The sequence below is a fragment of the Akanthomyces muscarius genome, chromosome 2 (assembly GCF_028009165.1).
Source record: "Akanthomyces muscarius strain Ve6 chromosome 2, whole genome shotgun sequence".
Taxonomy (NCBI): Eukaryota; Fungi; Ascomycota; class Sordariomycetes; order Hypocreales; family Cordycipitaceae; genus Akanthomyces; species Akanthomyces muscarius.
The window spans coordinates 996,389-1,018,456 of NC_079242.1; the positions used below are offsets into that span (position 1 = coordinate 996,389).

A 22,068-nucleotide genomic window follows, 5' to 3' on the forward strand; every position below is an offset into this window, starting at 1 on the left:
TCGGAAGATATATCGGCTCCGGAACAGGGCTGGGCAAATAATAGGTGAAAGAATAAGCTGATGAAGATGCAGACAAGGAGGTGGTTGCGATGGCCACAAATCTGCGCAGCGATGAGGCTGGGCTGCGAGGAAATGCGTGATAAATGGGCAAAACAAGTCATGCATGTGATGAGAAGCGAAGGGAGGCATCATCCAATAGAAACGAATACTGCACGGGCGGAGTGAATGCAGGTAGTGGCCAGGTGAGAGGGAAACGAAGGAGAATGTGAACACCAAGATTCCGAAAAGGGCAGAGGGCAAACGCGCCTAGCACTTTGCTCGCCAGCTGTCACTTCCACAGTAACCAGCTCGCAAACGACAAAATATGCGGTTCTTGAAAGATTGGAAGCGATTAGGTGCACGAGGTAACCTTGCGGATGCATTCACATTCACTTAAGCGGTATCAGGACAAGCAAGGCACACGATATCATGCAGGTTTGGGGTAGATACGGGATGATAGGCATATTCATTTGTTTTATGGGTACAATGCATGAAGCATCCGATTTATCAAATTAATTTTACCAGGGAATGCCTATTGCGGCTCCTGAGGGGGCAGGAGCTTGAATTGGCGGTCCTAGGGTATATAAATCAGTACGGGAGACTAGGGCGAGGCAAGTGCAAAACCTGTGTGCTCGAGCTGACTTAAGAGCCGAGTCCAGAAGGTGGAAGTGGTGTCTTTTCAAATTGTCCCGAATGTCATTGGTAGTAGTGCCAGCAGTACAGAACGAATAGCTGCTGCGCTTGGTTGGGGCGAGGAGGGAGGCCAGCCGCTGGCTCTCAGTTTGTCGGATCCTGTAGTAAAAAAGAATGTCGAAGAGCTCGTAATTAGCATTCAAAAAGCCCTGGTGCGAGAGAACAAACTGCTGTAGACTGCGTCTACAACAGGAGACGCGTCGATCATGCGCCCACCAAAGTATCTGCCGTTGAGGCCGCGTATAGCGTTCTCACCACCCTGAACCTTGTCGAACTTGAGGTATATGTCGCCTTTGGAATTGGGGTCAACGGAGATGTGCACAACGTGGCCGTACTTTCGCTCGGCTTCTTGGCGCACGTCATCTTCAAGGTCTTTGACCCAGTTTTCACCTTCCTCCCTGTTGTGTCGGTTAGTCACGTTCAAACTTGACATGTGTTGAGAAACTGCATACTCATTGGGATCAAACATGTTGTGAAGGACAACACAGCGGCTCGCAGTGTTGACGTTCATTGGGAGTGGCTTCTTCTCGGTTCTAGGCTTCAGCACCGGCCGCTCATCAGAGCTCTTGGTTGACTCGTCCGTTCTAGCAAGCTTTCGCATCAAAGCATCGCGACTATAATTGTTAAAATTCACACCACCGACATCGGTGTCGTCGAGGGCGCTAGCGCCGCCCGTCTTTTCGTTGTCTCGAGCGCCGGCTCGATCGAAGTTCGAATTCTGTCCTCCGCGGCCACCGGATCCTGAAAAGGAAGAGCCCTGTTGCTTGGAAGAATTCTGTCCCGAAAACCGTTGAAGCATGTTTGCTGTGCTTTCGGGGGTAAACTTATCATTTCCGAGGCCGACTCGGATAGGACGTCCGGCCAAGTCAAAGCCATTCATCTTCTCCAAGGCCTCACGAGCCTGTCCTGCATCGAGGAACCTGTGAAACTGTCAGTAACTTTTTTTTTATCAAAGCAGCACGTAAAACTTACTGTACAAAGCCATAGCCACGGCTGCGGTTGGCATCGTCCTTCTGAAGCTGAACAAATTCGAGTTCGCCAAAGGGCTCAAAAACAGCTTGTAGGTCTTCCTCGTTGACATTGAAGTGAATGTTGCCGACATATAGGCGATGGAAAGGGACGTGGTTGGGGTGTGAGCCACCCGGTTCCGTGGTACGAGCCTGCCTATTCTTCTCTGCCTCCGTTACTTGAACGATAACAGGAATACCTAGTAGTTTCTGTCCAGTAAGCTGAAGGGCGGCGGTTACCGAGTCTTCGTCTTTGAACTCGACATAGCCGACTCTGTGATGCGTTAGTACACTTGGTAGTTGAGTGCTGAGAATCGCTAACTTACCCTTTTGATCGCCCGCTAATGCGATCTTTGACGATCTGCGCTTCCGTGACAGGACCAACTTTTTCAAAGAACTCCTTCAACTCACGAGTTCGCAGTCGGGCTGCAAGTTGTTGCACAAATACTGTCCTTCTGTCCCTCTCATCTTCATTCAAGGGGGCTGGGCCGTCTGCTTTGTCACGTGCGTCGTCGTCACGGCCTCGGCCGTGGTGGCGATCGCGGCGATCTCTGTCACGATCATCCCGACGGTTGTGACGACGCGGCGAGCGCGAGCGTGAGCGGCCGCCTCGACCGCTGCGGTAGTAGTCACCGTCTCGATTGCGTCGTGCGCGGCGGTCGTCATCACGGCTGCGGCTGCGTCGGCGGCTGCGGTGGCTGCCTGTGTCACTCCGGGGCGTACCGTCATCAGGAGTTCCTCGTCGACTTTTGCTGAGCGGGCTGGCATCGCGGCGGTCTCTCCGGCGACGATCATGGTCGCGGTCGCGATCACGGTCGCGGTCAGAGTCTCTGCGGTCTGGTCGCTCGTTTCTGGAAGTCTCTTCAGCAGATGGTTTAGGCTCCTCTGCGCTCTTCGCAGTAGCGTCGAGCAAGGCTTCAACGTCTAAACTGGCCATTTTGGGTAGTTGACAATCAGTTAATAATGAGCCCAGAACAGTTTTACAGTATCACGATCTCGGGGATTTGAGACTGATTCAGCAACCAAGATGTCACTGTGAAGATGGTCGGGCGACAACAGCGACGAAATTTGGGTTGGGTCCGGTCACGTGAACACGCGGCAGTGTCTCTCGCCTTGCCCGCCAAAATTCAGGCAGCCACAGAAAAGGCGGGGCGGGGCGGGAGGCTTTGCCGGCGGACACAGGTATCTGTTGTGTCAAATAAATGGAATATAAAAATTAGAAGTGTATTAAAATAGGTTACAATGATTATAAGTAAAATATCCATCATTCGCATCTTGAAGCGCTCTTATAGTCATTTTCAAAGGTTTTCATTTCTGCCCAGCAGCTACACCTTTCACTCCGCACGCTTCCATGCCTCTCCGTAATGCATTCAAAGTCAATTCGTTTACTTGGTTTTGATGGGAGCCGTCAACTCGGTTCCGAAAATGGTATCCCAGAACTTGCTGGTGACACCGAAACCAAGCTCATAGTCGAGGAAGTGATGCTGAAGGTGGTACTTCTTGAGCTGCTTGTACCACAGCGGGAGGTTCTCGTGGTGAAGGAAGTAGTGCGTGAGGTCGTAGCAAATGTAGCCAAAGATACCGCCGCAAAAGACAGCAGTAGCAGCATGCCAGCTGTAGGAAAATACAGCATGTGACAGGTGCCAGAAAGGGGTCGCGAGGACGACGAGAAGAGTTGGCGGCATGACAAGTCGGTACTTGTCCATGGGTAGGTAGTGGTGGATGCCATGGAGCAGGAAGTGAAGGGTAAGGAATACGCGGTTGTCGGGGAGGTAGCTGTTGCAATGTTAGCGGCACATTCAAGAACGGGATTGTGACTGTAGTACATACCCATCAAGATGAAAGAGGAAACGGTGCAGGACGTATTCGATAAAGGTCCAGAGGAAGCATCCAAACCCCCAGTATGCTGCGACATTCAGGACCGGGAGGCCCTCAGCTGCCTGATAGAGTCCAAAAGCAACAAAAGGCAGCCAAAGAGTCGGAATTACCCACCAGGGGGTCTTGGTGAGAGGCTCTAGGAAGTTTCCAAACAGGGGGGCTGAAGCGCCACCTTTGTAGTGACGCGGACGATGGACCTGATCGAGATAGAAGTCCTTGCTGAAGCCGCCGTTCCAGACTTGGAGAAAGAGGGGCTTGCTGAGATCCAAGAACTTGTGCTTCTTGTAGTCCATGTTAGGATCGGTGTCCTTGCTGAGATCCTCCTCGCAAGACATGCCGGTGCGAGGATGGACATATTCCTTCTTTTCGGCAGTGGCGGATCCGTTGGCACAGCCGTTAGCGGCGCCCTTTTCGGTGACGAAGCCGACAAGGGAATCGTCCAAGACTTCGTAGGCAGCCTCGGAGTGTTCGTGGGATGTGGGATCCTTCAGGATGTCGGTAATGTCCTTGCCCGCGTACTCGACGACGAGGCTACCGCCACCGGGGTGATCGTCGACGAAGTCGGTCACATCGTAGACTTTGTTGCCGATTGTTACATAGCAGGAGTCGGCGGAGCTATGCGACTCGACCTCGGCTCGCGAAAAGGTAGGCAGCGTTCTGGAAGGCATTGTGCAGAGATCGGGGTATTCGGCAATGCTATGGGGCGGGTCGGGTTATTTGGAAAGGGAATCGCGACAGTGCCAGGAGTGCGCTTCAGAGTCGCTATCGGGCCAGCGAGGCAATCAAAACAGCGTAGTATGTGCTTCTTTGAGATGTCGACCATGCAAAAGTAAACAAATTCGTGGGCGCGTGGATGTAATATATGGGAAAGAAGAAGAGTTTTAGGATCGGGAGTGGCGGATGGGTAAAATTAAGATGGGAATCGTGCTCGAGGGCCCCTTAACTAATCGCGGCGCGGCCAGCGGATGCCGAAGTGTGCTAGTGGCGTTACTTTTTTCTTCTTTGCCTGCCAGACAACCAAGAGTCACGCCAGTCGCGACGGACCCCACCCCGCCTTTTCTAGGCCAACGGACCGCCACAGCGCATTTTTCACTGGCCTGTCCGCTGAGGAGGCGCTGTAGGGTAGGTACTTGAGAGAGTGCACCTCGGCGCATTTGCACCTGCAATCTCGTCATGGGTCACGCTAAGATAGCCTCAGGTAGCCTACGGTCGGGCTGTGGTCGGGTGTTTGTGGTCCCAATCGCCCCGAGCTTCCGGAAGCGGTACCAGCACGGAAAATGGACGCGTGGCTCAGGGCCAAAGCAAATTATTAAAAAATAAGAAATGATGATATAGGCATTGGGCAGGTGGTATGAAGCCTCGTCCGTTTCTATCATGTGATTTACACAGGGAAGAATTGCGTTCAGCAAAGAGCACTGTTGCGCCGCACAATGAGAGGTGGCGAGAGGCACATCAGTACGTTCATGGGTATGGCATCGGCGAACTTGCCGTCCAGTTGTGACAAGGTAGAACCCCCAGCCCGTCTCAGCATCCAAATGCTACATGCAATTCTCATTTTCATTTCTCTGCGAATAACAGCGACTAGCATTAGCACCAGTAGCCGTCTCTCACCCGCATACCATACCATTGCGTTCTAGGTACCTCATTCGGGAGGGAGTCCGATTGTGACATTGTATAAGTTTCAAAAGAAAATTGCTAGGGAAAGAACAAGTATGTCAGGGAAAAGAAATCACATCAACAGTCATCAAATATTTGACAATCTAATACATTAGATACTCTTCTACTAGTAACGAGGCCCTTGGCCAGGGTACTGGCTCCACGATCCAGGAGGACCTTGGCCTGGAGGAGGCTGCTGTCCGTACGGCGGGTACTGTTGCTGCTGGGGGCCACCATATCCAGGAGGACCGCCAGGGCCAGGACCGTACCCAGGGCCGCCGTAACCAGGACCGCCGTAGCCTTGGGGAGCAGGCGGCGCCGGACCACCCCATTGGCCTCCAGGAGGACCTTGAGGAGGACCGCCGCCATATCCGGGGCTACCGCCATAGCCGCCCTGCTGAGAAGGCGGCGGTCCCTGGCTGTATCCAGAGTAGTACTGGCCCGGGTTGGGAGGTGGTTGGTTGTATCCTCCAGGAGGTCCGGATGTTGGCTGGCTGTAGTTGTATCCGTCGGACGGAGGGGGGCGACTCGTCGAAGGCGCAGGGGAGTGTGACATGTAGTTTTCGCTCGCATTTCCATCGCTTCCCTGAATCGAAGCCAAGTCTCGGGTCTGGATTTGCGACCAAAGCGAGCCAGCAACCTTTCCGTGACCAGCGTGCGCTGAATCTAAGCCGCCTCCGCAAGAGTGCATGTCACGCTTTCCATTGCCGCCTTGCTGATTCAGAAGATGGTTCTTTCCACTCTTGACAGATTCGGAGGACAAGAGACGCTCGAGTTCATGGCGACGAGGATGCTCGTCAGCCCACTTTCGGACAGTCTTGAACATGTCTCGCTGAATCTCAACGCTTTCATCACGAAGGGAAGGATGATGCAAGGCACGAAGAATATCATTCGTGACTTCATCGGTGGGAACATCAATGTTTTCCCAAGCGAAGAGAATGCGACTAAATTTGTTAATAATGCGAAATAGGGGATTCTTCCCTTGAGAATGGCGAGACACTTACGGAACAGCGTACTGTAGACAGGTCGCGGCGACACGACCAGCACAAGAGTTGAGGACATTCGTGAAATGATCCTTCGACAGCATGGAGTGAGTAGGGTCCGAGCAATGGGGGTTCTCCCAGGGCTCCAGCTGAGACTTGGAGCTTGCCGAAATGATACCCGAGGAGCCGTCTTTCAGGACCTTGGATACTTGGTTGATAATAGGACGGATAAAGGGGGCCAGAAGGCCCAGGACAAAGGCAGTAAGAGTTTCGCTAATGTGCTCGAGCAACTTCTCAAGACCAGGGATCTTGGCAATTCCGCGGCTGATTGTCTTGACAATTCTGTCTCTGAACTGCAGAATCGGGTAAATCTGTCGAGCAGTCTTGACAGGGTCAAAGTCGGGACTCATACCCGGGACAATGTTGGTATTCCCTTCGCCTCTGGATCGATCCATACCTCGGTCCATAGATCGGTTTTGCTGCTCCTGTGCCTCGGACATGGCCTGGAGCTCTCTAGCTTGGGCAGCAAATCCATCTCCCTCGCCAGGGAGCTTCGAGACCAAGGAGATAAAGTCAGTGGGTGCAGAAACACCGAGGAAGCCGCGATCACTCGAGCCACCACCGCCGCTTCTGGCAGCTTCGGCGTTCTTCAGAGCGATGTCGACCTCGTCGACCTCAGACTGGGTGAAGTGATCATTGGCCTCTCCAATGACGGAGTGAAGAAAGTCAACACCACCAAACGTTCCCGTGACGATAGGATAGATTCTCTTGCCGCGAACGTTGATCTCGGACTGGTTACCACAGTGAGGAAAGACATTGTGGTAGCCCAATTCTCGGAGAGAAAGCTCGCAATAGTTGCTATGGGCACTGTAGTCCTCTAGACAGTGCAAAGCCTGGCCCAGGCACCTGAGAGCTTCGCAAAGGTTCTCCTCCTTTCCTTTGCCCTTGTCGCCATTGGTGTAGATGCGGCCAAAGTGAATGCAGCGTGCGATGCTAAATCGCAGATAGCCAGCGCTGGTCGCCCAGTCGCCTTTTTCGTTCTTGATGTAGTTTTTCATACCAGTATCCATATCGATCTCGGTTTCGACAGGTCGAACAGGTCCTCTCAGTCTCGGATCGAAAGTGCGAGCATCAACGCCTTCGGCGTAGCCAAGGGGGTTGTCAATATGCTCTTCCGGTCGGTAGCAGCCAAGGCGCTCTTCGGTAACTTCGAATTCATCGGTGGCATAACCGTGAGCCATGAAAGAGAGAACCCAAACCTAGCAAAAAATGTTAGACTTGTATCGTACATAGTGCCAGAGTGTACTAAATATACAAGAATACGAATGGTGGCGCCGTTGACGCCCTTCAGACTGCCAACGTCGACGGCCTGAGAGTAATCACGGAGCCAGTTGCCAAAGTAGACACGCTTCACGTTCATGGAGCTCCATTTCTTACCCTGCAGAAACGCAAGGCTCGTAAGCATGTCCTCGATATCTGCTGTCGGTTAGCTTCTCTCGTCGCGGCGCGCGAGCGCGGGGCTAAACAGACCTCCATGTCGCCAGTTGAAGCCTTCCACCTAGGCCAAGGTCAGTGTACTGCACTTCAATTATTTTGAGCTTTATACTAACCTGTGCAATGGAAGGGATATTTCCAGCACCAAATGCCGCGACTTTGCTAGGCAGGTAGGCCAGGCAAACGGCGGCCACCAGCAGGATAAATGTACCCCGCGAAAACATGAATGACGGCATGGCGGGGTTGTAGGGTAAACCGAGCAGTGCTGTGTTGAGATGAGCCAAGAGCTCCTTGAAGTAGCTATGTCAAAATTGGATTGGGAAAAGAGTATGTGTTGCACCGGGGGGTTTAACCAAGTAGGTGTTGTGTCGACGGCCTCCAGCGATAAAAAGGATGAGTGGTAGTGGGTAGTGGGATTGGAAGATGGCCGTCTGGAGAGGCAAGATGGGAGGAAAAGGCTTGTGAGGGAGCCCGTGCACGGCGGCCCCAGCTGACGCCACTACCTCGGGAGGCCTTCAGTGGTGGCAGGGCTGTTCCCACTCACCAAGAAGAAAAGTAACTCCATTCTGCAAGCTGCCAGCTCAATTCGTATCACTACTGTTATGGCGGCTATTTTTCTATTTCTTTCATCATTCTCCTGCAATTACGTTATACGCTGCGGCCGCTCAAGCTGGGAACCAAGGACAGAATAGAATGCCAACTTTTAGAAGCTTATATTTATAAAATAAGATATCTGTATAAGATGCCAAGTCTGTTATTGAACGCAATTGCGTCGTCCAATCCAATGTAGTGATATGTGATGCTTTTTTAAGATGCAAAAATGTTAGATGTCTCCCCCAAGCGGCGTTTTTAACATCTCCAGTCCAATCCTTCGTACTTGTTCCTTTACCGCTTGCCGCGTCGCGGATCCAAAGCTTCTTTGCGTCTGATTTCACGAACCTCCTTTGTGCCAATCGGTCCGAGACCGCCCTCAGAACGGCGCTCCCAGCCACCGAGCCGGACGACCTGGCAGGTAGCATTGTCGCCGTCGTCCGAGACCTCAGTGGCGTAGTCGACAACGGCGCGAGCGCCCTGCTCAGGGGTCCTCGCCTCCTTGACAATGTCGACAATCTCCTGGTCGGAGAGGGTGCCGCAGACGCCGTCGGACATGAGGACTAGAAAGGAGTACTGCGCGGGGCCAAGCTCGACGCGCGTGATTTCAGGCTCGGCAGAGACACCGATGCGCTTGCTGCGAATGTCACCAAAAGCGCGGCTGTTGGCGAGCCCGGCGATGCGCTCCTCGCCGAAGCTGTCGCCAGATACCATGGAGCCGGCGGGCGCGTAGCGGCGCAAGCGGCGGCTCTCTGTCGGCGTACTTGGGTGGTGGTCCGAGGTGAGCGGCTGCGGAAGGCCAGTGGCGGTGTCGCATAGGAGCACGCGGGTGTCGCCGACATGGGCGACGAGGAGCGTCGACTGCGCAGCCGGGTGCCAGAAAGGCGCTGGTGTGGGCGTGGAGATGAGCGCAATTGAGGCTGTCGAGCCGCCCTTGAAGCGCGTGGCGCCGCCAATGCCGTGACCCGAGGGCGTGGTGTGCGGCGCGCCGAGGATCTCGTCGTTGTTGACGGGCGAGTCGGATACGCGCAGGTCGTCCGGGTCTGCCTTGCGCGCTTGCGCAGAGACAAAGTCGAGGTCGGCACGGAGGAAGGCGTAGGTGAGGGCGGACTCGAAAGACACCACTGAGTTGTGGGAGACGTCGTCGGACAGGTCAAAGTGGTCGGGGTTGAAGCGACGAAAGTAGCCGCCGATGGTGTCGGCATACTCGGAAACAAGGTCGCGCTCAAGCTTGACGGCTTTCGGGTAGTCTTGCAGCTTGGCAGGCACGGCGTCCTCGCTTTGTAGTGGTTTCCCATGTTTAGGAGCTTGGCGCATCGAGGCCGTGTCGGGGTCCTCAACCTTGTCCTCGACTTCCTCTACTTTTTTGAGGTGTACAGATTGCAACGCCTTTTCCTTAGTAAGGTCACCGTCCGTCTCGCGGCCAGGTTTGTGTTTGCGCAGGCTGCTCTTCAGCCCGAATGCGCTCGACACCTCTTCGATGTACCCGTGGAGTTCGTCGCGCAGGAAAGCTGAGCACTGTGTTCCACCGTGGCCGTCAAAGACGCCAAAGTAGAATATTTGGGGGTCGCCGGATTGGCTCTCCGCGGGCGTGGCCTCCCCGGGTTTTTGCTTGATGCTCATGGGGCCGCGCTTCGCAAAGGCAGGAATATCGACAATGCCAGCCTGGTCGGTATCTTCGTTGTACGGCCGGCTGCCTCTCGAGCTCGCGGATCCGAAATGGTGCTTTGCTCGCCGCAGCGGGATTCGCACCACGGTGAGGTCGCGCCCAGACAAATTAGGAATGGCGACGGCGGGACCGGCACCCGGGCTCGGGGTGTGAGGCGTCGAGGCATCACGGGGCAGTTTATGGCCGCCTGTTATTCGTTTCGCGTCAGGATGCATGGAAGAGGAGGGAAGGTGCGTGACAAAGTAGGTGTGGAAGCCTCGCCGCTTTGATTCAGGCTTTTGAGTGGCAGGCTCGCGCGGCCCAGCTATCGAGATACGGTGGGAGGAGCGGCATGGCGAGTTCTGTTGTTGCAGCGAAGAAGATATTGTCCAAGGTGAGCCGTCGACTGTCTCTGGATCTCTACTGGATTTAGGAGATGCGGCGCGCAGCTCTGAGAAGGTTCGCACAGTCCGTGGCCGAGCCGCCAGGGCCGGAACCAGGCTGGCGCACTCTGCGCAAAGATAGGCGGCTCTGCTGGGAAGGCGGCATGCGCTATGCGCCATTGAAGCCATCGTTGTCGGATTCGAAAGTAGGTGCGATTATTGCAGAGTGCCAACCAGCATGTCGAGTCGAATTGATCGCGCAGCGAAGATCTCTGTCTTGTCTCACCCTGTCAGTTGTTGAGTCGGCCTAGCGGGGCGACTGTCAATTGTTGGCACTCACAGTTCGACGAGGTGCAGCACAAAGCAGACGTAATGCTGAGTCCCAAGTCGCTGTTCCCACGATTCACAGAACTTGAGACGGCCGCAGATGGCCCTCCAAGACCACGGCGTGAGGGGGTAGTGGAGCTTTAAGAAAGCCAAGTGCAAGTTTACCAAGTTTGAACTGGAGACGAAAGATTAGATCTGTTGAGTGCTAAGGTACCTGTAGTGGCCGACGCAAAGCGTGGGGGTGCGACGGCTCCGCTGGGACAGTAATCCCAAGCCCGCAGTGACGCAGCGCAGCCAGTGCCAATCACTGTTGCCACTGTAGCCGCCCCTGCGCGCCCTGAAGAGGCTGCAGTACAGTGTGCCTTGCCCCCCTTCCAGGGCTCCTCTCGTCAGGGTTAGTTGATCACTCTGGACCACCTAAATGTCCGCAACTTCCCCTGTGGCCAGCCGGCCGAGCACACCTTGTTAGGCATCTACGGTGCATCGCCACTACATCTGCAAAATCTTGGCTTTCTTCCTGTCCCCTTCCAGGCAAATCAAGGATACATCCCCGCTGCCGAGTTGCAATAATACGAAGCCAACGCCTTTTGTACAGCAATTCCATGTACGAATGCCCTAGACCAAAGGATGGGAGAGCCTGCCGCTGCCTCTGCAGACAGCGAGGGCTCTGACAGCACAACGGCGGATGGACGCAGGGTCGTGAATGTGGCCGTCGACGGCGACATTGTGCTCGACGTGACCTTTGAGACGTCGCTGGAGACTCTCAAAAAGCATCGCAAAGCAGAAGCCGCGGCGCTGCGCAAAACCCGGACGCCGAACCAGCCTGCCCCTGCCAGCGGCAGCACGCGTGTGCGGGTTGCGTACCGGCTGAGTCTCGAGGTGCTGAAACGCAACTCAAAGTACTTTGCCAATCTGCTTTCCAACCCGCAGTTTCGTGAGGCAGATACCATTGCCAGTGCCCATGTGAAGCTCCGCTCGATGAGAATCCAGCCCAAAGAGGCGAGCGTGCAAGACCTTCCGTGGGTGGCTGTCGCCGACGATGACGATGCTACCAAGGCTGCGGGCCGCGAGGCCGCATTTGAGGATATGATGCGTATACTTCACAGGAAGCCGGCCAAGGCAAGCCGAGCAACCATGGCGTATGCCACCACCATTGCCATCATCGCAGACCGCTTTGACTGCGTCGCGGTTGTTGCGCGGGCCCTCAATACAGATCTCAAGTTCAAATGGCCGTTGACAAGTACAAAGCCGCTGGTGGATGACGCAGGCCGACCAACTGAGGTCGAGCAAGTCTTGCGACAGAAGATCTTGGTCTCGTGGCTGCTGGGACAGCCGATGAGGCTGCAACAGTCGTCGCGCGAAATCATCATGCGCGGGTCCAGTCTTTGGAGCGTGTATCACGAGCCAGACAACGCATCAACAGCTGCGTGGTGGAATCTCCCGGATGGTATAGAAGGTAAGACTGCATTTACCTCCAGATACCGATTCGCTGCGTACTAACTCTGGCAGATGAACTCCAACACCGTCGAGAGTGCATACTCAACACTCTTGCCTCTATCCAGAAGCATTTTCTCGATCTATACTCGTCTCGGGAACGACAGTGCAAGCTAGGCTATGATTCCAGCGCAGCCTGTGACTCGTTTCAGCTGGGGCAAATGATCAAGTTTCTCGTCTCGAAGAATTTGTTATACCTGGTAGACTACAGCGCATCATCCATCAATGCAGTGCCAGATGCCTCATCTGTCAACATTGACGAGCTTCTGGGCACACTGAGGCAGTGTCCCAACTACCAAATTGACAAGAATCACACAAACTGCGGCCCACGAGTGCGTATAGGACCAATTCTGGACTATATTCAGTCGATGCTCTCCGCAAGTGTCGTGTCATTGTCGCATGCCGACTGGAAGAATCGACGCGAGACGGCATCCTGGGTGCCAGACCAGGGCTCAGACACGGCCAACGGCGACGAAGAGAAGAACGCATTCTTATTCACCCGATCCGTAGCTAACGACCAGCGTCTGCGGTATGAGGGCGCGCTCTACGTTGATAAGATGGCCAAGCAGCTATTTACATCTCAGGCGTGGAACTGGACTCCGGAGGCGTGAGGGCACCATTAGGTGGGCAGGGCAATTTATTTTCATATATAAGAAACCGCATTGATTTCTCAGTCGTGAAACAGCACGCACACATTCTGCGTGTTATTAGATTGGCGAATTTAAAAGGGAAGCATGCAGCTCCATGCAGGTCATTACTCGCACCAAACTACAGCGGCCCACCTCTTGACAGGTGAACTACTGTCAAGCTGCTAGTGTTGTTTCTACTGACTCTTACTGTTTTTCGTGCTGCTTCATTTTGTTGAGCGTGTTGTTTATTTATTTACAAAACATGACAGCACCCGGTGGTTTTTTTTTTACTGATGTACATCCCAAGCACCCGGGGTTCTAACGGCGGCCGAGACGGAGCGAGCGAGTTGCATATTCCTGCATCAAACTGGGGTCGCGGAAGCCAGGTCACGTACAAGGGGCGAACGGAGGTGCCTGCAGGACCGAAGAAAAAAAAGCGCAAACCAGTCGGTCGTCGTTTAAAGTTTGCTGAGTTTGCGGTAATGGCAGCTTCGTCTCTTACTTTTTGAAACTGAGTTTTTTGCCCTCCTTCCTCTCCTACATGAATTAGAGCATCTACCTGTACTAAAGGGGTACCTCGTGATGCACGCGAGTCCAGCTGTGGCAGCAGGTAGCCTCAGGTAGCCCCGCTGTCACGCGGTGTGGCGGGTGGTTCGCGCCACCACTGAGCAGCCACTAATACGCTGGAGCATCGCTGCAGACGCACGCTTGCAATGCCCTGAAGGGCCCTGTGGATTGGCAAGAAACGCTGTAAATAGGTAGGCGGTTCCACGACAGACGGGGCAGGCGCTGACAGTCCCAGTGACCTGGTCTTTGCTGAGCGCAGCACCAAAAACGCGGGTCACTAACGCTCTTACCCTCGCCCGCATCCGTCGCGCCAGAGCAGAACCAGACCGCGTAACCACTTGGCCGGCGAGAGTTAAGAGTCGGGCATCACAGGCAGCCTCTTTCTCTTTTACTTCTTCATTCTATCCCATCGAGCACAACGAAATATTCCTCGCTTCATACTCGCTCGACACGCTCCTCCAGATTTTTCGTTTCTTCAGTCGCTGCATGACCACCCCGCGAAGCGCTCTGCTTTCTCGTGCTTTATTCTCGGTCTTGTCCGGAACGGCCTCTCGACGACGGGTAATTGCCAGGCCCCCGATACGCTTCTGTCTGCGAGGGAAGACGGCTGCTTACTGTCGAACCCAACTTAAAAAATTCAGCCGCTGAATTTCCGCATGTCGCAACCAGGTCCGGGTGCCAGCAGCGGCGAGGCGGTGCCGTCGTCCTCGGCGTCGTCGAGACGCGACGGAAACGACTTCACAGTCCCGGCGACGCCGCCCATCGCCAACGCACATGCCGAAGCCGGCGCCACATCCTCAACCCTCCACGCCTCCGGCATCATGGACGGCATCTCCGGTGCCTCGCAAAAGGCATGGGCTTCCTCCTCGACTTTCGAACCCTCCATAACAACGGCCGCGGGCTCGGCGCCGCATGATTCGTCCCAAACCACACCCGACTCGCAAGAATCCGTCACCATGAATTCCGGTGACACAAGGCCGGCTGGTGACCTGCTGGCCATTGGAGCCGCCGGCTCTCAAGAAGCCAAGAGCCAGGCTGGACAACAACTGCTGCAGCTTTCGGCCATTGCTGCCGCGCAACAACGTCTTGACCAAGAGGACGCCGCGGTTGGCTCGCGGAAACGCACGGCCAACGGCGAGGTCAAGATGCGAAGCAGGAGTAATAGTCCAATCAAGGGTCATGGCAGAAGTATCAGTGCCGTCAGCATGAACTCGGCAGGCAGCCATATTGGAGACGTACGCATCCCCATCGTTAATCTTACTGCCCGCCTCTTCTCTAACACGCCTTATAGATGTCGGCGGATCTCAAGACACGGTTGGCGTATGCCATGATGAAGGTCAACCACGGCTGGCAGTCGCGCTCCCTCGACGAAGTCGAATCTCTCGCTTCGCAAGCCGCATCGCCAGTCTCAAGCAACTCTACGCTCCATCGTCGCCTATCCTCCTCCACCAGCCCCCGACCACCGCCAACATCCGCAGCGCAAGTCCGCTTTGCGCCTGATCCTGTAGAACCTCGCCGGAAATCTCACTCGCCCCCGGGACGGTCCGGCAAGCCAACTCTGGCTCCTCCAGCGCCCATCCAGCCCTCGTTGTCCAAACAATCCATCAATGGCCGTCGAAATCCTGTACCAAGGCATACACCTACACTTCTCACACACTCGCATTCCGCCTCCGCCGCACACAGCTACTCACCACGACAGCATCCGGACGCGGGTGCCATGTCCTCATCACAACCATCACGTCCGTCTGAAGGCATAGCCTACTCGCCGCATCAAAACGTTCGAGAACAAGACGCTATCGAGACGCTCCTGTTCATGAGCAGTCCAAACAACTCTTCAAACCTTAAGCATGCCTTTTCCCCGTCCGTCTCGCCTGCACCGCAACAAGGGCTTCTGCACGAGGCTATGCACCGTAACACACCGTCAAGTAGCTTCCGAAAGGGCCTGCCTGGTCAGCGCCCACCCATCCCCCAACGGAGGGTCGGCTTCGACCAGTCGCCAGTCATGGGGCCGCCGCCGGGTTCGCCCATGGAGCTGGACTCACCGCAGCAGCCATACCGGTCGCCCAACGCCTGGACGCCAAAGCGGCGGGCCAACGGGGTCAGCGGCCATTTGCGTGGCGCGCTGTCGCTGCCTAGCGGCCTTGGCCTCGGCAACGGTCGCGCGAGACAGGCGCTGCGCGACGAGGATATCGAGCGTATGCTGGACCAGACACCCGACGACAGCTCAGACGATGAGGACATCAAGCTACCGCCCAGAACAAATGGCGTGGCTGGTGCGGTTGGCATATAAGGGAGCTGAAAATACATACATTTTTTGGATGATTATACCCACGACTTTCATTTTTGGCCTGTCATTGCAAGGAAGATTCATATACATGTGTATAAATAATCGTTTGGACTAAAATTGCGTTGGACATAGAAAGAGTAACATTTCACAGGAATGTTTGGTCTATTCGACTTATCATTATTGGGCAGCGTCATTACATTGAAGTATTACTCGCACTTGGTTTCTTTGCGCATTATTTTTACTTTGAGGATGCTTGAGGGACACTCTCTTTCGAGCTTTTAAACTCCAAACCCTCGCTAGAATGAGTAATGAAAATTACACTCTCTCTAATGCATCGACATTCTGCCAACCGTAAATAAAATGAGATGTTGCTCACTCCCAACGCAGCCCCTCCCCTGTGATCATCTGGCTTCCCCCTTTGCAATCTCCCCTACCAATGATCTGCCCCTGCTCGTCTCCGACGCCCATTCGTCCGGGCCAAAGAGGTCAAACATGCCCACCTTGTGCAGAACCGGCACCGCCGCGCGAATCGCCGCCTCGAGCGTATCCTGCGCACCTGCGTCGCCCGCCGCCGCCGCCGCGTCGTAGGCGCGGATATTGACGAGCAGCGCGCCCACCGTCCCCGTCGGTATCGTTTCGCCGCTGGGCAGCTTGACGACGGGAAAGGAGCCGGCCGACGTGCCCAGCGTCTTGTTGTTGATGGCCTGGAGGCTCTCTTGGGTGGTGGGTTCGCGGGACATGATGGGGCTGGAGGTGTGGAAAGAGGCGGTATGCCTGGGCAGGCGGCAGAGTTGCACAGTGCGGAGGAAGAGCGGATTCATTTTGTTTTTGATGAGATGTGATTGTGAATAATGATGAGAGTGAGGGGTTCACATTCCGTCGTTTGGGTCTTTATATATTCGTCGTTGAAAAGCAATGCTGTTAGTCTTACACAGGCTCCACGGACTTTCCGTGGGAGAGGACCCTTGTCCTCGCGACTTCAACCAAAACCCGAGCCAAAACACTCATGATCGCCGCACTTTCTTTATTCATTTGTAAGAGGAGCAAGTTTATTGGAAATTTGATTTAATTCATGTAAGCGCAAAAGTCAACTTGACGCATGCTTGTCTATGTGACATTTAAATGATGGCGTGCACTCCCGCATGCTCTCCCGCGTTCCGCCGCGTGGTGCATCAGCACGCTGACTTGAGTACACCACGCCTGGGTATTTCCTTGCCATATTAATCGAGGCGCTCCACCGTGGCAGTATAACTATCGCTGCTGTACTCGGCGTTCTGTTCCAACCCGGACTTTTTTGGGGTTGTTCGTGCTGACTAGTACTGTTGTGCCTCCTTGTCTCGTTGTCACTCGCTCCCCATTAAGCCTCTCACCGTTGTTGGGCCGAAGTAATCTTGGCCATGTGTCGAGGATTTTCCCCCTACGTCTCCCGACGTTGAGCACCACTCCGTCGTTGGCATCATTAATGCCTCGGATGCGTTCTTGGCCTGCTGAAACAGCCACTTAAAAACAGCGACGCGGGCAGTACTCTTTAATTTTCCATACAGGGTCTATCGCCAGTACCTTTTTGCACTTTGGAGATATTAGACGCTTCCCCTCCACGTGGTTGGATGCTTCGCCATCAGGGATGACGCATGGGTCTGCCACGCGTCACCAGGCTTGGTGCCGATAGACGACCCAGTGGTGCTCAACTCCTCCCGCAAGCTAGATACTGCTATTTGGCTTGCTGCTTTCGGAACCCTTTCAACGGATGAGGAAGCTGGTGCTGATGAACGCTTTGGTAGAGGCACGTCGTGGAGTGTCACGTCGTCATACGCCTCACGGTGTGTATGCATTGTGCTGTTAGACTCGAGTCGATGCATGTTCGCGCCGTAGCTGCGTTGTGTTAGCTTCCGGTTATCCTCTCGGATTCAAAGTGTTCACTGCCGTCACGTACGATGAGTTTGTACTCTGAGAAGAACCAAACGCTTTTGGCGCCATTCGGACGAGTATCAGGCGCATGGTCGGCAGACAAGTGCAAATGAAGCCAACTTCAAGCTCAATGGTGGACCACCAGACAATATCCCATTGGTCCCAGGTTGGATTCGATGTTGTGGCGTAGTCTTTCACAGAGGCTAGACGCAGAAAGGATACCACAGTCACGCTGCCCGCAGAGTAGACGTTAGAAAAAGTCGACGGCCACACGAGATAAAACAAAGACCAGGAGCAAACTCACATGACGCCGGTAAATAGCATGATGGCAGCGCCCAGCTTTTTCTTCCAGTGAAGTTGCAACTTATAGAGCTGGCTCAGAGGGATAGCCAGGAGCCAGATATCCGAGGCCACGCTCACAGCACTGTTTGCCCAGGCTCCCGCGTTGACATTGATGCAATGGCCTTCGAGAGACGGGTCGTTGATGTAGTTGTACTTGTTCCACTGATAGCTGATTGGTAGGCACTGGAAGATGAGTGCAATCCCAAACGCTGCTGCCGCCATGATGTGAAACGCGATTGTCCCCCACAAGAGAATCCGGACCCTGTGGCCGGAAAAGATGTTGAGATAGAAGAATGTCAAGGTCAGCTTCACGAGCAGCATTAACAGAATGTAAATGACTTGAATCGCGTAAAAGGAACGGCCAAAGGCGACAAGGTCTGCGCTGCTCAGTCCCCACAGATCCGTGCCCAGCCCGTGGGCCGTGAGGCCAAATATGGTGAGGGCGACGCTCGGTAAGCCCAGAAGGATGGCGAGAACTATGGTCCAGTCTTCGGTATTCAGACGCTTGCTGATGCTGAAGAATTGCTTGTACACTAGGCGCGCCGTGACAATTGGGAGGGTAACGCAAGTGATGGCGACAATCATGACGTTGAATTTCATTCGGCGATCTCGAACCGGCGCTGCGCACGTTATCTCGGTCGCATTTCTGGTGACTATGAATTCGGGTTAAATGGTGAAAAGTAACGGGCGGCCTCGGGCCCTTGGTAGTTGTTCTCCCGAGCTTCTCACATATGGCTTCTTGCATAGTGCACGAGGCGAGGACACAGTGGTCGACGGCGCTCTTGTCTGGGCCACAGATGCATGTTTGGTTCGATAGTGAGCAGAACTGCTCGACACAGGGCGTCTTTTTCTCGTCATGTTAGTGGCTCGGGGGCTTCAAGACGACAGGAACAGATGAATCGAGCCGTACCGCGCAATGGGGAAGTTCCGATACGAAGTCGCTGGTGCCAATGCTGCTATCCCTGGGAGCAATTGACGACAGCAGTAGGGGCGCCGGCGTGGCGAGAGCAGCAGCGCCAGCAAGCGCCACCATCTCGACTGCTACCATGATAATGATATCCGAGAAAAGGAAGTAGGAATCATGGTTCAAAACCAGATGAAAAGAAGTTCGGACGGTGCGGGAGGGTGGTGAAGGCGCCAGGCCTCTAGTTTTGGAGGATCCGGAGCCGTGTCAACTAGGGAGGGGGGGGAGTGAAACCACATGGGTAGGGAAATTGTAGCGTAACGGTCCGCTGGAAAATATACCCGGAGCTGTCAAGAATCTGCCGGAGACGCTTGGAGTGATGATCTACAAGGACCCTTGGCTAGTCTCTTGGTAGCGTAGCCATGCCCGGCAACTGGTAACTTATGGCATAACTAATTAACTGTGACTGGCAAAGCGAGAGGAGACAGACTCCGCCGAGAAAACAAGAGGAATGGGGGGCTGGGGACGGGATTTGCCGCACGTACCTCCTACCCCATGCTGGCTGCCAACGACTGGTCGATCAACCCCCAGGTTATAGTCTCCAAAGCATGTTTGGGACGACGCGCTAAAATGAGCAGCCCGAACTATATCATATGCCGATTGCCGATTTACTGAGCGTTGGGGGATAAGACTGAGCGAGCTAGGAACCTAGAATAGCCAGTGCGGCATCGCTTTGGGTCCTTCTTGTCGCCTCTCGCAGTCTGTCAAAGGCACTTTGTTGTCAAGCCCTCCGCCCTTCAACTGGTGCAGGATCGTCCGTGCGATGGGACGCTACGGGGACGGCTTTCAGACAAGGGCGGCTTGGGCGGCAGTGTGAAGCACATATGTGTGCCTCACCGTAGCCCCCTTTTGGTGTGAGTTACCGGAGGCCTGATCCGCCCAGGCTAACAACGTAACTAGTTGCGAGACTTTTGGGGGAGAACCAAGACACATTCATTACGGGTACATGTGCCCGGGAAAACGTGGAATCTATTCGCTAAAGACAGTGTTGCGCATTGTGTCGAGCTTGTCGTCGTCAGGGATCGCACACGGCGCATCCCATGGCAGTTCTTGGTACATACGGCCGAGTGCGTCCATTTTTTTTGGGTTTTGGCTTCTTGTGTCAGTGTCATGCCACTCTGGCAGCCTTCCCCAGACACGATCACATTACCCCTCACAAATGATACATCGAACTTTAACGGGCCTTTGCTCATTTTGCTGCGAGAACCGCTTCACTCTCCTAATTTCCTTCTCACGATGGTCACAAATGATCATCGTTGTTGCGCTGTCACATTTGTACTTTTACCCACCTCTTGACTCTCAGCTGCAGCATCTGTGTAGTGTCTTTCTACTGGTACCAGAAGCGAAGAAGAATGGATCAAGCCACAAGTTATCAGACTTTCATTCGAGTGAGTCAAACTAACCTCTGAGGGGTAACACAAGCGACACGCACTGGCTGAACTTGGTGGTTTTGAGACTTGAGCTGTCGGGCAAGCCTTCAATGTAGCTCACCAATCGTTGAGGGCGTGGTTATGCGTGGTTTCATTTCCATCTCAGAGTGCCTCCTCCGGTCTGCCAGTAGAGCTAATAAATTGCGCCCCCAAAATTCCGACCCGAAGACTGGTCGATTCATTTATTTTCGCGGTCCTACCTTGTATAAAGAGCTGCTTGACGCTTTCTGTCAGGGATCAGTCGCTTAACGTAACCAGGGCTCCCTTGCAAGCGTCCCGACCCTGCTATTCGGTAGTTCTTTGCAGGATGCGTTCGGCTCGTGCTTGTTCAGCAAGTAGAATCCATACCAAATTCCCGGTCTGTCTTCTTCCATAAAGGAACAGATTGAAAAGGGCCCATGCAAGTAGAGAGATGTAGACGGCAGTGTAACGGCTTCCAGAAAAGCCTCGTCGATGCTGCGAGGTATGCGACCATGCTAACCTAACTCACAGTCAGGAGTTGGTGAGTATGACGGTGAGAGATCAATCATGCTACGCGCCTGAAAGACCCTATCCGTATCTTCGCATCAGGTTTTTTGGAAAGCGCCGATTGATGTTTGCAAGATTTCTTCCAAATAAGCATACTAGGGAGCTCCCAAGGCGGTACTGCAAGAAGACCTCTTCTGGTCCGTGTAACGAGCCTGCCTGAGGGCTAGTTGTAAGCTATAGTTGGACTCCTGGTTAATGCTCGCATTGAGATTAATGCCTAGTCTTTGCCAGTTGGCGTAGCGGTACAGGAGAATGTTACAATCCGACGATGCCTACAGGGTAGGTACCGCAGCAAAGTCTACCACGGTCTATTCCGAGCCACTGGCATTTACACACGCGCAAGGGGGATAGAATTAGCCTCGGAATTTACGATTGAGCTTTACATTTAACGAAGTCATGAGCAAGCTACTTTTTTATGCCCTAGGTCTAAAACTTGGCCACGCCATCGTGTACAACTGCGTTACCCGCGGACTTGTAAAAAGTACGCTGAGCTTTGGATCCATCTGCTTAACATATTTTTCGCTCTTCGTCAACACTGATTTTATGCATTGTATAAATAACGCATCGAGTATGATAAAACATTGGCTGGGCTGTGGAGTCTGTATTGCGTAGTCATCGTACTGTCTTCACCTACAAGGATGCGGTTTATCTTTGACACAGGCCCAGACGCGCTGTAAATTGGACTCTGGGGGCTTCGGGCCGTTCAAGGGGCAGTATGGCGATCTCACATCCGTAATTTTAAAGAGCAAGAGCAGATAAAAATTCGACCGGCGTGTCAGCTCAGAAACAGCCAAGGCGACGTTGGCATGCAAATAGAGTACGCCCGAGTCGAAGAGGGCAGCTGGGCTCAGCAGAAAATCACAAACTGCTCGGGGCCAACACAGGTACGATGCGACATGTGCACGCCATTTTCCGGTATGTATCGATGAGCAATATCTCCGGGGACCTGGAATATAGGCATGGTGATTAGACAGATGTCATAGTCTATTCGCTTAAACATGCGCTATTCGTCGGTCGCGGCGCGCCTCCCTGATTGTTCCCAGCCCTTGTGACGTGTGCGGGCGCGGGCGAAAGATGTGATGGTGTCTAGGTGTGAGACATGGCCGCCAAGGAAACAAGGAGCGAGCCGCTATTTGCTACCTATTATCGAAACTGTGTTACTCGAAGCACCCTTTTGTAGCACTCGTTGAGCAAAAATGGACTTGGTTTGTTGGAAGCAG

General features: G+C 54.0%; 8 protein-coding genes across 8 annotated transcripts; 3 read left to right on the forward strand and 5 right to left on the reverse strand.

The window, feature by feature from the left end:
* Positions 1–571: 571 nt before the first annotated feature.
* On the reverse strand, positions 572–2,676 carry LMH87_003427 (uncharacterized protein; the record flags this gene model as incomplete). The annotated part of the gene is made up of 8 exons (XM_056192927.1): positions 572–613; positions 664–680; positions 766–831; positions 901–1,130; positions 1,185–1,652; positions 1,705–2,013; positions 2,066–2,165; positions 2,463–2,676. The coding sequence occupies 8 exons, from the start codon at positions 2,674–2,676 to the stop codon at positions 572–574; spliced, it is 1,446 nt and encodes a 481-aa protein (XP_056048216.1).
* A 448-nt stretch (positions 2,677–3,124) lies between these two features.
* LMH87_003428 (uncharacterized protein) lies at positions 3,125–4,285 on the reverse strand (the record flags this gene model as incomplete). Its single annotated transcript, XM_056192939.1, has 2 exons — positions 3,125–3,515; positions 3,570–4,285. The coding sequence occupies 2 exons, from the start codon at positions 4,283–4,285 to the stop codon at positions 3,125–3,127; spliced, it is 1,107 nt and encodes a 368-aa protein (XP_056048217.1).
* A 1,115-nt stretch (positions 4,286–5,400) lies between these two features.
* On the reverse strand, positions 5,401–11,172 carry LMH87_003429 (uncharacterized protein; the record flags this gene model as incomplete). Its single annotated transcript, XM_056192951.1, has 9 exons — positions 5,401–6,217; positions 6,278–7,515; positions 7,572–7,732; positions 7,787–7,814; positions 7,867–8,050; positions 8,640–10,523; positions 10,607–10,648; positions 10,713–10,837; positions 11,161–11,172. 9 exons carry the CDS (start codon positions 11,170–11,172, stop codon positions 5,401–5,403), a joined length of 4,491 nt encoding a protein of 1,496 aa, XP_056048218.1.
* A 154-nt stretch (positions 11,173–11,326) lies between these two features.
* On the forward strand, positions 11,327–12,918 carry LMH87_003430 (uncharacterized protein; the record flags this gene model as incomplete). Its single annotated transcript, XM_056192963.1, has 4 exons — positions 11,327–12,155; positions 12,209–12,722; positions 12,778–12,816; positions 12,879–12,918. The coding sequence occupies 4 exons, from the start codon at positions 11,327–11,329 to the stop codon at positions 12,916–12,918; spliced, it is 1,422 nt and encodes a 473-aa protein (XP_056048219.1).
* Positions 12,919–13,875: 957 nt separating this feature from the next.
* Positions 13,876–15,679, forward strand: LMH87_003431 (uncharacterized protein; the record flags this gene model as incomplete). Its single annotated transcript, XM_056192973.1, has 3 exons — positions 13,876–13,950; positions 14,031–14,624; positions 14,681–15,679. 3 exons carry the CDS (start codon positions 13,876–13,878, stop codon positions 15,677–15,679), a joined length of 1,668 nt encoding a protein of 555 aa, XP_056048220.1.
* Positions 15,680–16,077: 398 nt separating this feature from the next.
* LMH87_003432 (uncharacterized protein) lies at positions 16,078–16,416 on the reverse strand (the record flags this gene model as incomplete). The annotated part of the gene is made up of 1 exon (XM_056192984.1): positions 16,078–16,416. The coding sequence occupies one exon, from the start codon at positions 16,414–16,416 to the stop codon at positions 16,078–16,080; it is 339 nt and encodes a 112-aa protein (XP_056048221.1).
* An 840-nt stretch (positions 16,417–17,256) lies between these two features.
* On the reverse strand, positions 17,257–18,974 carry LMH87_003433 (uncharacterized protein; the record flags this gene model as incomplete). Its single annotated transcript, XM_056192995.1, has 5 exons — positions 17,257–17,548; positions 17,610–17,816; positions 17,889–18,579; positions 18,656–18,770; positions 18,837–18,974. The coding sequence occupies 5 exons, from the start codon at positions 18,972–18,974 to the stop codon at positions 17,257–17,259; spliced, it is 1,443 nt and encodes a 480-aa protein (XP_056048222.1).
* A 278-nt stretch (positions 18,975–19,252) lies between these two features.
* LMH87_003434 (uncharacterized protein) lies at positions 19,253–20,376 on the forward strand (the record flags this gene model as incomplete). Its single annotated transcript, XM_056193008.1, has 5 exons — positions 19,253–19,266; positions 19,601–19,742; positions 19,791–19,832; positions 20,211–20,278; positions 20,346–20,376. 5 exons carry the CDS (start codon positions 19,253–19,255, stop codon positions 20,374–20,376), a joined length of 297 nt encoding a protein of 98 aa, XP_056048223.1.
* Between the last annotated feature and the right edge of the window lie 1,692 nt (positions 20,377–22,068).